This window comes from Lycorma delicatula, chromosome 10, assembly GCF_047948215.1.
Source record: "Lycorma delicatula isolate Av1 chromosome 10, ASM4794821v1, whole genome shotgun sequence".
Taxonomy (NCBI): domain Eukaryota; kingdom Metazoa; phylum Arthropoda; class Insecta; order Hemiptera; family Fulgoridae; genus Lycorma; species Lycorma delicatula.
The window spans coordinates 95,331,168-95,350,976 of NC_134464.1; the positions used below are offsets into that span (position 1 = coordinate 95,331,168).

At 30.3% G+C, this 19,809-nt stretch overlaps 2 protein-coding genes across 7 annotated transcripts in view; both read right to left on the reverse strand.

Annotated features, from left to right (window-relative positions):
* LOC142331760 (mitogen-activated protein kinase kinase kinase 11-like) overlaps positions 1 to 6,668 on the reverse strand; it is a 532,753-nt gene extending 526,085 nt beyond the window's left edge. For both annotated transcript variants that reach the window (XM_075377837.1, XM_075377836.1), the window contains exon 1: positions 5,461 to 6,668. In XM_075377837.1, the coding sequence (XP_075233952.1) occupies positions 5,461 to 6,286 (826 nt within the window). In that variant the 5' untranslated portion in view covers positions 6,287 to 6,668. The remainder of the gene's footprint in view (positions 1 to 5,460) is intronic.
* Positions 6,669 to 13,136: 6,468 nt separating this feature from the next.
* Positions 13,137 to 19,809, reverse strand: part of Dera (deoxyribose-phosphate aldolase) — a 51,942-nt gene continuing 45,269 nt past the window's right edge. For all 5 annotated transcript variants that reach the window (XM_075377961.1, XM_075377962.1, XM_075377963.1 and 2 more), the window contains 2 exons: positions 18,574 to 18,659; positions 13,137 to 16,059 (listed from right to left, as the gene is read on the reverse strand). In XM_075377961.1, the coding sequence (XP_075234076.1) occupies positions 15,853 to 16,059; positions 18,574 to 18,659 (293 nt within the window). In that variant the 3' untranslated portion in view covers positions 13,137 to 15,852. The remainder of the gene's footprint in view (positions 16,060 to 18,573; positions 18,660 to 19,809) is intronic.

Here is a 19,809-nt window from a genome sequence, read left to right on the forward strand (position 1 = left end):
GGCAACGAGAACCGCTACACACCACCGCGTAGAAAAATTACATCTACATATTAACGAGGTCAAGAATTAAATTTGTCGCAACTTACAAAAAATTTAAAGACTTTTACACAGATAATGTTTTAAAACATAATATCTAATGTATAATACAACGTTTTAAAGCGTATAAATAAAATTTACAACGTACGACATCTAATAAATTCTTCACGTAAAAGGGGCGCGCGAATGTTACACTGTCAAAATTAATTTTTTTTTCTTTTACATTAAAATTATATTTTATTTTAATTAAATTTTTTTCTGTAAAATTATCTATCTATTCATAACTACGAAAATTATTTACAAAGAAGAAATTCAATACTTTATACTAGAATTTATTTTTGAAATCAGCCATTTTATGGCTTAAAAAATCTGAAAGAAATTAAAAATTAACATTTTAATTAAAAAATAAAATAAAGTAAAAATTTTGTTCTTATAAATTAAAAATTTTTTATTTATTTTTTATGTTTTCAATGCGGTTTTATTAATTCTTTCAATTTTTATTTAAAATATTTCGTTGTTATAAAAAAAAGGCGTTCGTAAGAAGTGTAAGGGGCTAATTTTGATTAAAAAAAAAAATAAGGAAAGAAATACTCGGAAAAGATTAAAAGAGAATTGATAACGATAATGAACACAGAATGTAGGAATTTAAAATAAATTTTTTTTTGCTTTTAATTTTTCCTATTAATTTTCTTTCACTTTTATGCGAAAAAGACAAGAATATTTTAGAAAAAAAAAAAATATAAATAATTAAAAAGTAATACCGTCTACTCAACAAAGATAAGGGAAAAACATAAATCCATTCTAAAGTTGTCTCTGCAGACAATGTAATTATTATTTTTTTTTTAATTTTCCACTGATTTTTTTGGTAAAAATTTAAATCAGTCCTTTAAAATAAATAACTGAAAAAATTTTAATTAATTTTTAAATAATAAAAAAATTATTAATAATTAATTATTCAATTTTTTTTTAATAAAAATTAATTCTTTTTAAATTTAACGTTAAAAAAAATTCAAAAAAAAGAAGAAAAATTTAATTTTATCATTTTTTTTGACTCTCTTTTTCTGTTTAGCCTCCGGAACCACCGTAAGGTATTACTTCAGAGGATGAATGAAGATGATATGTATGAGTGTAAATGAAGTGTAATCTTGTATTGTGTTAGGTCGACCATTCCTGAGATGTGTGGTTAATTAAAACCACTCAACCATCAAAGAACACCGGTATCCATGATGTAGTATAAAAGTAACTGCCTTACTAGGATTTGAACCATAGAACTCTCGACTTCAAAATCAGCTGATTTGCAGTGAGGAGTTCACCGCTAGGCCAACTCAATCGGCTCATTTTTTTAACTGAATGTTAATAATTAGCCTGAGGTTTCAATAAAACAATTTCTTAGGAGAGTCCAAACGAAATTACAATCACAGAGTTGTAAAATATCACCTGTTGTCTCATTTCTTGAAAATTAACAATAATTTTGGCAAGGTTATCCTGCGACATAATATATATTTACCAATATTTTTTAATAAAAATTAAAATATAATTTTAAAGGAACAATAATTCAACTGTATGTTAAAAGTGGATTGTTAAACCTTCCAAAGTAACGTAACAAAAAATTACAATTTATTTTTATTTCAAAATTTTACCAAATGAATCGTACAAATGAACATTAAACTATTTTTAAACAGTTTAATTTGGAGACTTGATTTTATCTAAATTATTTTATAAACTACAAATTAGGTAAGTAAATTTTATGCCACAACCTGATGGTAGAAACAAGTCGCTCACAAAAATGTTAAAATTATTACCACCATTTTATATAAATATTAATCGGGTGCCTGAAAATTTATTCTTCTTTGGAATGAATATAATGTTACATTGATTAGCACATCAAGACCGCTGAAATGCAACTTTGCTAGAGATACCGATCACTACATGAGGACTGGCTACGTAAGCAACTCTTTTACTAGTGCCAATTACACCTTGGATGGTTTATAACAGCAATAAAAATGGGTGATATACCAAATTAATGATACCTCTTTATATGGGGAAAAATTCAAAATGTATACAAAATTTATTAACAGTACTAGAATTTAGTTATATATAAATAAATGTTATAATATCTGTTTAATCTTTCTATTCTTATATTAACTGATTATAACAAATATATTCTAAATTATTTATTGATAATTGTAGAGAAACCTTATCAATATGAATCCATGAAACTATTCATAACTCTGTACATAATATCAAACTGCTTATTACGTACATAAATTGATCAAAATGATCTGATACATATATTCCTCAAAAAATTGAAGAAATTATGACAATTTTAAAATCTAATAATTTTTATATCTAATAAATAAAAAGAAAAATTCAAAGATTTAAATCTGGGTTTCAAATCAAACGTTAAGGGCCAGTACACCATATCAGACAATATCAATAATAAAACAAACACTGAAAAAATTCTATATAACTACTTCTGAAGATAATCGTACAGGAAAAAACATCCATAGGTATAAACAATACATCAGAATTAACATTTGAAAAATCACTTAATATAAACACGTACAACACTAAATTTTTATGTATTAGCATTAATAGAACATAAAATTAACAAATTCATTATATTTTAATCCATACAATCATTAAATTAAAAGAACAAATAATAAGTTAGATTACATGTATTATTTTAAGAGATAACTCAGTTTTTCAAACGAATTAAAATTAAACGATCATTTTATGACGAAGAGAAATTACAACCACTGGTGCTCTGCTATGAAAAGCACATCGACAATGACAGGAACGATATAGAAAATAAAGTAAAATTTGTACTTCCAAAAACAATATATTTTTTTTTTTCTTGAGCTCTTTTTTTTATATATAGTCCCTTATTAACTAAAAAAACCTACTTTCTAGTCCAGAAAGTAGGTTATCTACTTTCTGGATAACCTCTTATAAGCATGATAAATAACAATAGAACAATCTGTGAACAGGAAAAATTTTATCATAGTTCTCAGTAGATCTTCTTGATGTATAAGCCAAAAATTGTAAATGAGATTTACTTTAAAATTTACTCTTTATATAACAACAAATTCAACGATCTTTTTTTTATAATTTTTATACGTAAACTAAACTCTACAAATACATAATGTTCCAATATATTCGCCAAATAGTAAGATGTAGGTTTCAAAGATGATATAGTTTGAAATACAAAGCAATCGGCGACAATTGCCAACAATCTCATATATGGAAATCACTAATTCACCAATTTTTACAATAATCTTGATATCATAAATATATGAAGAAAAAGAATTATACAAACATTAGGAGATACATAAAAATAAACTAAAGTAACAAATAAAAGTAATATTATTCATAATTAAATTTAAAAAAAAACAACTAGTATTGGAATAAAAAAGTAAATACATAAAAAAATTGATATTATTTCAGTTATAAAATTCACAGAAAAAAAAAATAATTATAGAAATATGGTAATAAATATTTTTTCTTTTAATAAAGAATTTTATCAGAAAAAGTTCATTAAAATTAATATTTATAATTTTCCAAATATGTTTCGGAGAACTTAAATATGTATAAATTTTAACAAATAATATGCATGTGGCAAATTAAATGGGAGATGACAAAATGCTACTGATTAGAAATGAACCAAAGACCAATTGAATTAATAATTTCACTACACGTTGTACTTTAAATTAAATTATCAATATTTTAACATGTAGAAAAAATTTAGTAATTACATTTTATGAATAGATAAGTAATATAATTATTTTCAACAAATAGATCAACAGGAGCAAAAAAAAATTTGAATAAAAAAAAATTATAATTCAAGTGACAAAAAAAATTGCATTTAAATATTAACTAATTTTTTTATTTCAAAAATAAAGAGTAACTTGGTAAAGGTTTTCCATTGTCAATGCAATTTTTAAGCAATTTGAAAAAAAAATACTCTCCTGCATTAATTGTGAGAACAAATTATAAATGAAAACCATTAAATAACAGATCTTGCAGTAGTTAATTAGTGAAGTATTACAAAAGTAAAATCAGTAGATTTCAGTACAGAGATGGTTAGAATGTTTTGATAATTATATCAAATTTATTTTTTAAAATATTTTTTACAGTCGTAGGAAAAATGGATATGTGAATGCAAAATATTAAATTTTGAAAAAATCTGTAATATGACCCACAGGTGTTCCTTCAATATGTAAGAACATGTTTTGTTAATCCAAGGTTGAGCATAAACATATAAACTAGAAAAATACACTTATAAAACAATCAACTCTATTAACCTTAATTAAAATAAACAATTGAAACACATTAATTAAATTTCAACATTCAGTTTTACAAAATTTTAGTATGAAAAAAGGATTATGATATTGATTTATACATTTTATTCACAATACAGTAAAAATGTATCTAAGCAGCCAAAATAAAAACTAATGACTAACAATCACTTTTCTTTCAATTGATATAACTGAATTTATATATCCAATAAAAAATGTGACAGAGGGAATGAACAATTAAGATTTGTTTGCACCTGAGCAAATCATGTTTACACAAGTTTTTTTTACTTTTAACACCAAACTAAGGTCATGAGACACCTATAACTTTTAAAAAAATTTCTGACAGTTACATAAAAGTTTTAGACTGAACTTCTCTTTTAATATGAATTCACAAATATGTTTTTTTTAATATATAAAATCTATTTATTTAAAAATGATTTTAATAAGGCTGTATATAAATGTAAAAAAATGATTTTTTTTTTACTAATTTCTGTACCAAATAATCAAAATTAAAAACCACCTAAAGATTCTAGCATTTATTTTAATTCATTTAATTTACTATAGACATTATGTGAATGAAAATAAAGAACCAGTGTAAGCAGAATTAAAATAATATTATTACAATAAGTTTTATAAAAGCAAAATTTACAAAGAAAGGACATGAAGTTAGAATATAAATATACAAAAATTTTCTTCATACATGGAATTTTAAAAATAAAAATTGTTATAATAAAAACTATTAACTGGTGAATGAAACAAAAAATCAACGTAGTTGGTAAATATAATGTATGCAACATTGTTTCGGTTCAAACAAAATCTTTTTCAAATTTTTTGGACAAGTCTACACAAGATTCTAATAAAAATAAATTTATTCTTTTGAGACAGTTTACTTCAAGCATAATTAATCTGTATAGAATGACATTTAATAACCTTAAATAAAACACAAAATAAAAATTTTAGAATTGGCTTGTCAATAATATTTAACACAATGTTTATTATATTTTACACTTTCATACTTGGAAACAGTAGTTACAAAATTAACAATAATAAAAAGAAATGCTGCAAATTTTAAAGTAACATGGTAAACATAAACTGGTAACAAAAAAAATTCGATAATACTACTTACCATTTGATGATTTGAGGTCTCTATGTATTAGAGATATCGGTGCTCCGTTATGTAGATAATTCATCCCTCTGGCTATCTGAATGGCCCAATCCACTAAAACGTCTGGACTAATTTTTTTTTGACCAGCTAAAACTCTATTTAAAGAACCGCCACGGGCGTATTCCATCACTAGGCACAAATTAGGCATTTGTAAACAGACACCGATAAGCGACACTATATTTTCATTGTTCAATAACCAAAACAATTTTGCTTCTTGCCTAACATTTTCTAAAGTTACATTAATATCTTCATCAGGATCTTGTCGAGCTGCTTTCACAGCTACTTCTTGGTTATGCCAAAAACCACGGTACACCTTTCCAAAACCCCCGACACCAATGACTTCTTCGAGATCCAGGTCGGAGAATTCTATTTCGAGAGGTTGAATATCCCGTATCACGTTTGATAAACCGGCTTGATCGATGATGTTTTCTTCGGAAACAAAGTTGGCCGGGAAAATACCAACTTTACCACCGATTTTCCCCGTCCACCAGCCTTCATCACCGGAGATTTTTGAGTCCATCGATAGGACTTCAACAGTTTCTCCTCTTCGTAAACTGAGTTCATCCTCACCTTGGGCTTGGTAGTCGTAGAGAGCCGTCCAGTTTGATAACGTACCCTTTCTGGAGTCATCACTTCTAAAATACGGGCTACTATTGGTACTGCTCTGCTGCGGAGTGACGGCTGATGTCGGAGACGTTGTACGAGCGGTATTGTAGACATCTCGGCCATTGGTGTTCCCATAAGCAGCCTTGGCGTGTTCCATGGACGCATTCAATAAGGGAGGCATTCGTTCCTTGTGGAATTTATTCGATGTTGTTCTAATATAATTGGACACTTCTTTAACGACTCTGAAGTATAAAACTTCAAAGTATGTTTACTGTAAGATGATAGATGAACACTGTTTTTATGACACTTGCCGTCTTGCTGACTCCCTAGCGGCACCAAAACAACCAGACAAGAAACTGGTCCACTTCTCATGGCCTTCGAACCACGTATTATACATGAAACATAACATACGAATCTAATTTCACTGTAATAACAACACTATATAGAATAAAATAATATACAATTAGCACTAAAGCGTAGCGTATAAAACTTTACTCATAAACAAACATGAAGAGAACTCATAATAACCTGCTATTAACCTCCGCCATTTTAACACCACACCAACTACGAACTGGCGAATGGCAATGAGTAACGATTTTACTGTAGAGCACATGATAAGTGACCCTTGCATTCTTAGTAGTTTATAAAATAAACGTAAGATAGCAGAACTGTACGGTACATTTAAACAGTGTTTTCATACAATGTTTTTGGTAGTTTGTAAAATAAACAGGACCTCGTGATGGATTTATTAATTTCATAATAAACATATTTATTTTGTCTTTTTATCGAATAGAAAAGAGTAAATTTTTCCGTTTATATAATAAATTTTTTAAATGTATTTAATAGAATTATAAATTATTTAATTAGGTACTTTTATGAAAAAGTAGCGATTATAAAAACATCACAACATTTGAGAAAAGGTGATAATTTTAACGGGCAAAGAATTCTAAGCTAAATAACCAAAGGTTGTTTAAAGAATTATTTAATGATTTTAGTGCTAAAAATAAAAATCTACTCTAGAAAACATTTCTACTTTTACCGCCACTACTGGCCAGCAACTGAACTACTTTTCTGTAAAAAAAATTTGTTATTAGAAGTAAAACCACGAGGAATTATGCCCGGCTGTCAGTTTTACATAGATGAGGCGAATTGGGGCAATCAGACAAATTTTAACAATTTTAGTGTTTTAAATTAAAAAAATATACACAGATAAGGTAAAACTAGCGGCCGCTTTGCCTAATGTAATACATCAGCAAAGATCTTATTACCCTGCAAGACGGTGTAATGTTGCTCGACTACTACAAAGTGGTCATATTTAATGTATATCAATGAAATATTGAAAACGTAATAGCCTCCCTCTTTGTTTCACCATATAAATGGATAACAAATAAAAACTGTTAATGCAGTTAACTCCAATAAAACCTCCGAATAGGTTCACTAAATAAGAATACATTCTATATTAAATGGAAAAAAAAAACATTAAAATCCCTTAAAATAGAAAAATAAATGATGATTTTTATCTTTGCATTTTTGCCCGTACAGGCAATTGTTGCCACACATGTCTAGATAAGTTCATTTTCCAACTTATATTGTCTTCAAATTTCTATAAGTGATAATGCCTACATATTCTAATCAATTCATACATCTGCAATCTAACTATGACATTAAACTACGTTTGCATTTCTATCAAAAACGTCTATTGGAGCATTAACTAAAAAATGTTCCAATAAAACATTCACCAAAAGAAATAGTTTATTTTCCTCATAAAATTCAATAAACCTTTCTCTCCCTCAATTCCATACTTTCCCAACCCCAACATTACAATTCTCCATTATATTAAATCTTTTCTTTCCATATACTATTTTAATTATATTATCCTCATATTGGCACATACTCTTAGGTATTTAAAAAGTAAATCCCTTGCTTATATAATTATACTAACATTAGTAAGATTCCTTTGTTTAGAATGTTTCAGTCAGATACAGTTTGTTTCTTTTATAATTCCTGAACAGTTATTGTAACATCTTCGCTGATAATTATCTTTTGTATCCCTTCCAATTATATTCATTCTGTCTGATTTCTTTTTAAGTCTCCCAACTTACCTGCTCAAAGAAATGTTCTTGCATTCCATGTTCCAATTTGTATTCTTTCCATCTCTTGTAAACTTCTTTCACGCTGTTTTCACCTCAACTTCTCGTGCTGCATCCCTTGGAGATGAAAATTTTTTACCCTCATATGGTTAAAAGTAAAAGTTTTGAACAGATCCTTCTGTGATGTACTTCTAAGTCTGATTCCTATCCACTTACTAATTTAAGAGGTCTTACAGTACCATAGATACCACTGAGATAAGTCTTCAGAGCAATGGAACATGCAAGCCCAATCAAGATCTTGTAATCACCTAGGTTGGGATTACTGTTATGTAAACATATTATTGTTTTCTTTCAAAAACGTTTGGTATTGCAATTGATTAGACAAGAACTACTCATCTAGGATTATATTGGGCGATTCAAAAAGCACTTCACAACTTTAAAAGCATATAAAAATTTATTCAGATTAAGCTATCTCAAGTTCAGATTCAGTTGAGAGGTCTCATTTTATTGTTGCCCAACATTCATTTTGGTTCAATATGGTTTCAACTGAAGTCAATTTTATTCTAGACTGTAGCCAGCAAGTCAGGCATTACCTCAACAGCTGTGGTGTTTATTTGAAGTCTTAGCTCAACAAGATCAGCAGGCAAAGTGGTACATAAACCAGATCTTTAATGAAACCTCACAAGAAAGAATCTAGCAGGGGTCAAATTTGGGGAGCGAGGTGATCATGCAATTGGACCTTCATGACCAGTTCACTGATCTGGGAATGTAGTATCATGAAAATCTGGGACTTCTAGGTGGTAGTGAATGGTGCCCCATCTTGCTGATAGTAATGGTGTCCATTCTTGGTCATCATCATCTAACAGAGGAATTAGAAAATTTTGAAGCATGTCCAGATAAATGATCCATTTAAGGTTGTCTCCTGGAAGAAGAATGGGCTGTACAGTCTTTGTTTGTTTAGGAGACAAAAAACACTGACCTTAGGCCTATTGCGAACATACTGCAAAGTTTCATAAGGGTTTTCATTACACCATATTTGGCAGTTTAGGGATAAACTTACCACTGATGTGAAATGTTGACTCATCACTAAAAATTATGGTTTCAACTGAAGTCAATTTTATTCTAGACTGTAGCCAGCAAGTCAGGCATTACCTCAACAGCTGTGGTGTTTACTTGAAGTCTTAGCTCAACAAGATCAGCAGGCAAAGTGGTACATAAACCAGATCTTTAATGAAACCTCACAAGAAAGAATCTAGCAGGGGTCAAATTTGGGGAGCGAGGTGATCATGCAATTGGACCTTCATGACCAGTTCACTGATCTGGGAATGTAGTATCATGAAAATCTGGGACTTCTAGGTGGTAGTGAATGGTGCCCCATCTTGCTGATAGTAATGGTGTCCATTCTTGGTCATCATCATCTAACAGAGGAATTAGAAAATTTTGAAGCATGTCCAGATAAATGATCCATTTAAGGTTGTCTCCTGGAAGAAGAATGGGCTGTACAGTCTTTGTTTGTTTAGGAGACAAAAAACACTGACCTTAGGCCTATTGCGAACATACTGCAAAGTTTCATAAGGGTTTTCATTACACCATATTTGGCAGTTTAGGGATAAACTTACCACTGATGTGAAATGTTGACTCATCACTAAAAATTACATTATTTAAAAATTTATCTTGTTTGCAATTTTGTTCATCATTTTCACACAAAACTCCAGCTGAGCAACTTTGTCATCTGTAATGTGTTGAACCATGGTTAGTTGGTATAGTTTAAAAGTGCAGTTGTTTACATAATGTGGGTCAAACAGTAGTTTATGGAATGCTAGTCTCATGTGATGCATGTCATATTGGTTTCTTCAGACTACATGCAAAGCTTTCTCAGAGTTGCTCCAAAACAGCTTCAGGGATGCGTGGGCGTCCTAGTGATTTTGTATGTTTAATAAAACTTGTCTCAATGAAGGTTTGGTACCAAGAATGTATACCTACTAGGAGGCTCCCACCATACTCTACAAAAATTACTTTGAACTGCAGTTGCTGACTGCAAATCGTGAAACCAAAACATACAGTAAGCACGTTCTGCACAAATAAAGGTATCCAATTTTGACAACACTGGTGGCTGAATTTTGTACTAATGAACTAGATAAGTCAAAACTTTACATGTTTTGTTTGAAATGATGCCTCAACCAAAAGTCCTTTTTGAATCACCCAGTATACTTTCTATTTTACTTTACATCTAGTATCATTTTTTATACAATACTGTATCTAGTATTTATATATTTTTTTTATCATATTTAAATGAACATTGACTTTTAATTAACCTGTTACCACATATACACCTAATTTAATGTCGGTGGCCGAAATGGTATAGGCAACTCAGATGTGAACAGGCATACAGAATACGGATGATATAAGCATCACACCCACTGTGCAGTTCTCCTACCATAGTGTCACTGCAGCCCCACTACTCTCAGGCTACAATAAAAGAGCATGCATTAGAGTAAATTTGCAATTTATCATCAACCACCAGCTGGAGAAGACCAAGAAGAAGGCAGAAGAAGTTCCTTGGCCGAGGGAGCCGCTGAATGCAGACACTACCTTCCCATTCCAGCTCCAGCTGCCGGCCTTCAATCGCCTGGCCGGCAGACTCAGCCAAAGAAAAGGCCCTTTTCAGGGCCACCACAAGGTTATAAATTATGTGCCGTCAAAGCTATTCGGCAACAAATCGTAACACATATTTTATATTTTTTTAGCATATTTTATCTGATATGACGTATACACGTTTGTGCACTAGCATTCACATAATGCATAAAGGATAAGAAATCAAGCAATTTTTAATTCAATATTTAGGCCAAAAAGAAGGCGGACAACACAATTGTAGGGCTTTCCAGTCACGCAACTAAAGCCACGTTCTGTAAAGACCTACAATTGCGGGTTGTTTCTGATGCATGGCTTACACACACAACTTAATTTAAAATATTCATCATTTTATTTAAATATAATTTTTTTGTTTATTAAATTCAATGATTCTAATTAAAGAGCATGTGCGTACAGGTATTTCATTTGCACAGGTGTGGTGGTACCAGCGGCGACAGTTAACACTAACTAAACTGAGGTAATTTCACAACTTACATAAAACAAATTTTGCTTTCATGCTTGGCAAGACTAGTGTAGCTGTAAAGCTTAATGCACCAGGTACCAGGTGATCGGTTCAAGACCCAGTCAGACACAGTTACTTTTTTTACTTTAAATATTATTAATTTATTTAATTTTACCACTCACCTGTGATGTCACAACATAAGACTACTACAACAGTATTTTTTAGGGTGGGGGTGCAATTTTGGAAATATTTTTTTTCAAATATTGTTATTTTATTATTGTTAAAAAGCTGAAAATTTAATAGCATCAATGCCCATATATAAGTGATTTAGGGGCCAAAACTGAAAACACACACATACACCCATCTGATCTGGTGAAAACTGCATATGCCCAAATTGGACCAATAACAATACTTTCCCTTCTAGAGCTATAATGCTATCCAGATATTAAGAATATATTTTTCAATATATTTTTCCTATTTTTCAAACAGGAAACAAAACTCTCTAGTTAAACTGAGACAGTTTAACTTATTTGACCTTTTTGCTGGATTGCAAATCCTCATTTTTACCTAAGAACTGAATCAATTTCTTTTTACAATCACTTCATAAAGAAGAGAGTCAAAAATTAGAGAAGAACAAACCCAAAACCTGTAAAATAGTTTTTACTGGCCATTCTCAAAAATGTTTTCAATCTTCTAAACAAATGTACCATTCATTACAGTTGTTCAGCCATCTCTTTCTTCACTGTTATAACCATTTTTGAAGTTCTAACTTTATTGCACACTCTCACTTAACATTTTATCTTTAAATTAAAAAAATTTGCTGCTTTCTATGGCAGAATGGTAGCATCTCAGCCTTTCATCTGGAGGTCCTGAGTTTGAATCCTGGTTTAGGCATGATTTTTCATACACAATATTTCTATTATTTCCCAGGCACAGGCTTCAAGCTTAAGTGGCTTGATAAAAAGACATTAAGGGGTTAAATAATTACAGATTTAAAGTAATAAACATCTTATTACTTGGCAAACTTTTGAACTGGCAGAATTATCAATTTAAGTGTAAATGGTAATAATTAATGAACAATTACTACACAGACCCCCTCACCACTCTCACTAGCATTAATGAATGGACACAGTTCTGTTACTAAACATCATTAATCTCATGCCTTCAAATTATAATATAAAGAGTGAAAGTAGTTCTAGGCATATGAACCAATTTGAATATTGACAGTGATTAGTGTAAAAACTGCTCTTATTAACAACACAAAATTATGGTAAGGAAGATATAATATCTTGTATAGTTCTTAGATTAAATTTAAAAAATTCACATTGTCAGTTATAACAAAAATATTTATTTATTATTAATTAGTAAAAAAACATAAATGTTTTTACAATATAAACCTAGGACAAAAAGCATGGAATGAAACAAATATTTTTTTTTCATATGAATACAATATGGTAATATATACACATACATGTAATTGACCAGTTCAAATTACTAACTAATGACATAAAAATTACATATATTTTAATCATAAATGAAAAATGATGCAAAGTGTGAACTATCTTTTTATTAATGCAATGTGGTGACTATATGTAAATATGCTGATCATAATATCATACTAATAAGTCTAAAAATAGAATTGTAATACACATTATTGATAAGCACTAATTTTTGGTTACATGATTTTACATTTCTCTAATAATATTTAATTAATATAAACATATGGGTGTTTCTGGACAGAATTGAGGAGACTGCAGACTTCTCTTATCCTCTGTAATGTTTTCTAATGAGCCTAATTTTTATATGAAATGTGAAGGTGAAAGACAAAATCTGTGCTACTGGTCATAGGAGAATCCCATTGGTACAATTCCTCCATACAGCAGAGAGGTCTGAAGGAGTAGTGGTGTGTGTAGCATCTAAATTGATCATATTCATTGGCCTATACTTTTTTAAAGGAAATCTGGATGACAAAAAGTACCTGCAAATGCTTACAGATGGTCAATAGCTGCATCGGATATCGTTGGAGAGCATCCAGAATGGTTCGTGCAAGAGTGAGCCCCACCACACTCTGCTAGTGCTGTATAACACTGGCTGGATGAAATCTTTCCTAAACACTGGATAGGGCCCAGAGGTCTTGCTGAAAGGGCTCCATGGTTGTCAGATTTGAATCCAACAGACTTTTTATTCTGGGGGTATCTGAAATCACTTGTAAAAAATTAAAGATTCACGTGTGGCTCTCCTAACCAGGACTGAGGATGAATCCCATGCCACAGGCAATCATAAACAATAATATTGTTTAACCAGTGTGCTAACTACTTGAATTATACCTACAGATCTGTCTGAATTTGACAAAAGACAAATTTAACAAGTATTCTGATTTCACCGTAGCACAGGAATTTTTGAGCCTGTACATTGGCGATTTAAATTAAGCTATATATACTTTAATAATATTTGTATAAAACTGTCACCTTTCTTTATACAGATCATTTGTAATGAAACAAATAATGGCAGAACTAATTACATACCACTAAATATATTGATTTGTTTTTTACAAACATAAATTAAAAATGTAAAGTAAAAGGAAAGTTAGCAACTAAATGAAAGTGAAAATTGAAAATGACCATATAGTAAAGAAAAATTTTTATAAAAATAATCAAGGTTATTAATAAAGAACTAAAGAAATCTCTTCAAGATTATGTGGACAGTAAATAAAACCTTAGGTGATAATGATAGTAAACGGTTAAAATATGTTCAAAATTCTTATTTTTTATCACTAGCTGAATTAGAATATTTAATAAAAAATTAAATATGCATGTTATATAAATGTGAGATGTAATTGATAAATCTAGAGAAAAGTAAAGATATTTTCTGATGCGCATAATACACTGATGAGGTCATTCTTAGTTTCTCACATCTTTGCTTGGAGCATACACTAAGTTTCAGTTTCAGATACATTTATAATTTTGTTGTTGGCAGCTGTTTCAGTCTATATATTGGATAACAGATCAAACATAACGAGTCATCTACATAATTAGATGACTCATTCATAAACATAAATGCTGATTAAGAAAATTATGGTATATTTAAAAAGTTGAAAGTTAGTAGAGAGATCAAATTATTTTTATAGAATATCACAATACTTCATCAATATTAGATCAAAACTTGTGTGTACAATAGAATAATTATATTTCTAGTACTGTTCAACAATAACTGTATTACTAATGTAAGACTCAGATACACAAATTTCAATTATTGTAAAACAGATGCATGCGAATAATAACAGGAGTACCATTTATAAAAGATATAATGGACTTGGTAAAAACAATATTAGTTTTATATTTATACAGAAGACAAAATAAAATAATGTATGTTCTTTATTAAAATCTAATAAGTTTATTAAAGATGAACATAATTTAAAAGGATTTAATAAAATCTAATTTTATTTAATAATTTTATGGGAACATAAAACAATTAAACTTACTTGAAAAAATTAAAGACATAAAAATTACAATACATCACTATATATATATATATATATATTGCAACGAGGCCAGATTTCTTCCAGAAAGAAGAAAGAGAGAGAAAATAAAGAAAGAATCTAGAAGAAACCAAGAGGGATTCTTTATTTAGAATAATGGGTCCATTTAACAATTTGTTCTGTGTAATACATCCAATAGCACCTCCAAAAGTTCCTGTTTGATCAGAAAGATTACCGAACCAGAAAAATGATTTCTAGAAAAGCATAGAAGGAATGATGGACAATAAAAATTACTACACTTGAACAAACAAAAGTACAGGCTGCATATTGGTTCTGCAGGCCAGGAAGTATATATGCCTGCCAGGGACTAACACACAGAATAGTAGGTTTGTAAACCAGAGTTTGGTGCAGTGTGTGATAAAATAAATAACATTAAGTGTTTCAATAAAACTTTCTTCTAAGCTATTATTGAGAAACTGTAGAATTTTTTTATTACAAAACATGCAGTTCATTCACTTCCAAACAAAGTACCCAAAGAAAGAGTCATTAACTTATAGTTAGTTATCTGCTTTGTGAAACAAAATTGTTAATCTGGCTGGAAATAAACTGGGATACACAGAAACTTCTGACATTTAAAATTCAAATTTGTTTTACCCAAGCCAGATTCTCTTCAATTTAGAAAAAGCTGAGCAACCTGAAGAAATTGAGACAGAATCTACACTTTCAGATATGTCTGAAATTTAACTATAAATATTTCAACTTCTTAAAATGTATTCATAACTATTCACAAAGACAGAACTACAATTCCAGTTTTAACGGAAGACATCATCAGAGAGCTGGTCGAATAATCAATTGTGCAGAAAATAAAACTAGACACAAATCTATTTCTACATTCTCTCTCTTTTCAATGTTTTTGTTTCACTCTACTAGCTTCTTTTGTTTCTTTAATGTGAAATTCAATTATTTTTCTCCATAATTTTACATTAAAACATTTTCCATTGTATATAAAACATTAATAAAAACTAAGTGATAAGATTTACATAAAATGCAACAGATGGATTTATTTACAATTAATTTTAAACATATTAAGAAATAAGAAAATATTCTTTTGATGGTAGATATCCTTTAAGTAAATAGAACAACCTGTTTTCTATATCACCTAACAAACTTGATGCACCAATTCTGAACAGATGGGAATTTAACCACTCTCTACCTAACAGCTCTTTAACCAATACTAACCATGCTAATGCATCATTCACTGTTTTTATACCACCAGCAGGCTTTATTCCCACCTATTTAACAAAAAAATAAATCAATTAACCAACAAACTTAATCATATAACAAAATAATCATACACTTAAGATGTAACTGTGATAAATTTTATGTTAGAAATATTTATAATTTATTTAAAGTTAACTAATTTTTTACATTTAGTGGTAAACGCGTCTTCCCAAATCAGTAGATTTGGAAGTCGAGAGTTCCAGCGTTCAAGTCCAAGTAAAGTCAGTTATTTTTAGATGGATTTGAATACTAGATCGTGGATACCGGTGTTCTTTGGTGATTGGGTTTCAATTAACAACACATTTCAGGAATGGTTGAACTGAGACTACACTTCATTTACACTCATACATATCATCTGAACAGTAAGTATTATCTGAACAGTAATTACTGGAGGCTAAACAGGAAAAAGAAAAAGAAATTTAGGTAGGTGACTGCAAATAGCTGGACATGTGCTGCATGTGATGTGGCACATGAAACTATTACACTCTACGATTACCATTGCAAAATATATTGTAAATTAGAAACAAACAGTAAATAATGGCCAGAAAATAAAGAACCAACAGTTTTCAAACTGTAACTAGTATATCTAAAAACTCAACCATTTTAGCAGGAAAGGTAAACACCAAACAGCCTATACCACATTAATTTACAGTAAATCCTGTTAAACTGACAAGATTATTACACTTCTTACAAAAACACACCACAACAGAAAGAGGCTATCTATTGGCTGTGTCATCATCATGATTGTTTTGTGTTAATTTACGTATGGGATTTAGCAACATATCTAACAGGATTTTTAAGCAAAAAAAATTGGTCAGATCACGTTTAAATTAGTAAATTTTAAATAAATTATAAATATTTCTGACAAAATCTATCACAGAATTACAGCTATTAAATGTCTTTATTTGTACATCAAATGAAGAAAGATTTAAAAAACAAGTTAAAAATATACGGAAACCTTCTCAACATAACTGTTGTAAACAGACTTTCATGGTAGCAGAAATTAACGCATTTAATAATATGATACATTCAGTAATTAAATAGTTAAAAAACAATAGAAAACTTATAAGCTATACAAATAAAAATAATACTACAAGTAACATATTCTGGAAATCATTGTTTGTTTAGATAATCATCATTTTTTCAATAGATAATTGTATTTAACTTATATAAAATTAATAAAATAAATTTATGTAAATAAACCTTTCTGAAAATTAATATATATTAAATTACTCTCTTTTAATGATTTCTCTTTCAAAGTTAATTACTGGCTCTTTTTTAAAGGGAGTACGTGGTAACACTGTTTTTAATGGTACCAGCCATAAAATGCTTTGAAAACTCCTAAGTAGTAATATATTCAAGCTATGTGGAATGTATTTATAAAAAACTTATTTTTTCAAATTTAATGTTTTAGTAAATACATATGAATTTCAGTTTTTATTTGAGTAAAATTTGCATGTTGCGATTAATAATGTTTCTTTGTGCATCCTGGTTTTTACAAGGTAATTTGAAAGTTTGAATCTGTTGTACACAGTGTGCCAATATGTGTTCCTGGAGTCTGTGGATGAATGTCTGCTGTGTTTGTCCAATGTATTTACTTCAATCATGGCAATTTTATATGCTTAGGTAGCTGTGTTTTTTGTATTTTGTTAATTTGAGTGTCAAAAAGTGACTTTCTTTCTTGAAAGTAGTCATTAGGTCCAGTTGTTTTATCGCATTAAGTTTAATTGATCAGTTGAGAAAGTTGTACGTATTAGGCCTTGTACATGAAAATGCTGACAATATTATACAAGCATCACTATGTCTGTAACAACACACTCACATTAAGAAAGCAAATAAGACTATGTGTCTGTTACACATCACTCACATTCATAAAAAAAAAGTTCATCCCAATCTACATTTCACTGCAGAATATGAATAACAAATAACTTACTTGACCTCACCACATCCAAAATAGATAAATATGTTAATAAAATATATACAAATCACACATCTATATTATATTGTGCTCATATAGCAAAAACATGCACAACTTTCTTTACGCTTTTTAGACCACCTTTTAAGGACAGAGAGTTCATAATCTTTTTAAGATAGATCCTATGAACTATAATACCATTAACTTCCTTTTCCCAGTGAATAAACTGCTGATAATTAGCCCTAAGAAGTTATTTTAGAAGAACAAGTTTCATTATTTTGAAAATAAATCAATTTTTAATTACTTTGAAGGTTTATATTTTGATAACTTATTTAAAAAAAGATTAATGAAATCTAAAAAAAATTATGATGGGGAAAATGCATACTGCTTTCTATTCTGCTAACTGATGTATTAACAATATACATCCTTTTAGTTGCAAAATATCATATTGACAGCAACTGCGGTCATTAATATAATGATATTTTTGTAATGTGGACACATAAATATTAGGTATTATAATTATTAATTCTGATTAAAAAGTAGAATAAATAAGCTAATTAAATAAAGTTTATTAATATCTTTTAAAATCAATAATCATTAAATAACGTACCTTACGATTAAATTTTTCATAATAGTCAGTTATAGCACGGCACATAACAACACCTACTTGTAACGTTGCATTTACAGCTTCTTTTCCTGCAACACACATAAGAAAAAAATTATAACCAGAAGAAATAAGAAATGAGATTATTTTGTAATTATTTAAAATTATCAACATAGAACTTCAATGTCAAAAGAAAGAAAAGTTTTTCTCATCTTCAGTGGTATTTACAAAATTTTCTTACTACAGGCAGGTTTAGGAATTTTTTATATGTCTATGTGTTGCCTATGGGGTGCCATCGGGCAGGAGTCTGGGTGGAATGGTCCTGGGGCCCTATGGTTTTCCAATGGGGTTTTTCCAGACCCAAAGGAAGGGTGCACGGGTGGAAGCCGGACTCTCATTGTGTAACATTTAATGTCAGTAGATTAATGTGGGTGAACATGCTTCGTCCACTTAACCAGGGTTTTACGCATCTTGGATATGAAGTGCGAGTTATTTGTAGGTTAAGTTTGTATTGTTTCTTTTTGCTTTGTTTTATTTTTCCTGTGTTCGCCTAGGCGAATGATGAGTATGGGGTTTTTAGCTTGTGAATAACGGGTTTGGCGGAGTGAATTCTCTACGAGAGCCATGCTAATCTCGCTGTGGGACTGGACTTGCGTGGTCTAATGGGCAGGTAGCCCAGCTTCTCAGTCTAAGTTAGTTGTTGGGCGAAGCATGTTCGCACAGGGTCGCTTTAGAGCATGACCCTTAGGTAGGATAGGCATAAGTGGTATTAGATTTAAGTCTAGTATTAGGGCATAGGACATGCGCTGGGAGGCACAGGGTGGGGTACCTGGACCTCCCAATGGGTATGCTTAGTTTAAGTTTTAAATTAGGAAGCCTATGTGCTTGATTTAGTCATAAGATAGATGCGGGTGGGAAAGACTTGTGCTGTGTAGAGTCCTCAGCAGCTTCCAATTGGCAAGCACTTCCTTCGTGACCTGCGTGTCATTGGTAGGCTAGGAATTGAGGACTTATGCTGAGTGGTAGTGGAAGGATGCCTTTCGCTGCCACTCAATGGGTAAGCAGATAGTCATAGGCAGCGTGCGTGCTGCGATGTAGTTGTTAAGAGTGCTGTGTTGGACGTGCGCTGGGTGTGGAGGATAGGGGAGTTTATCACCCATACTCAGACGGCATGGTTAAATAAAATTAGGTGATGAGCCTGCGAGCTCGTATAGCTGTAAGGAAAGGACTTGTGCTGGTCAG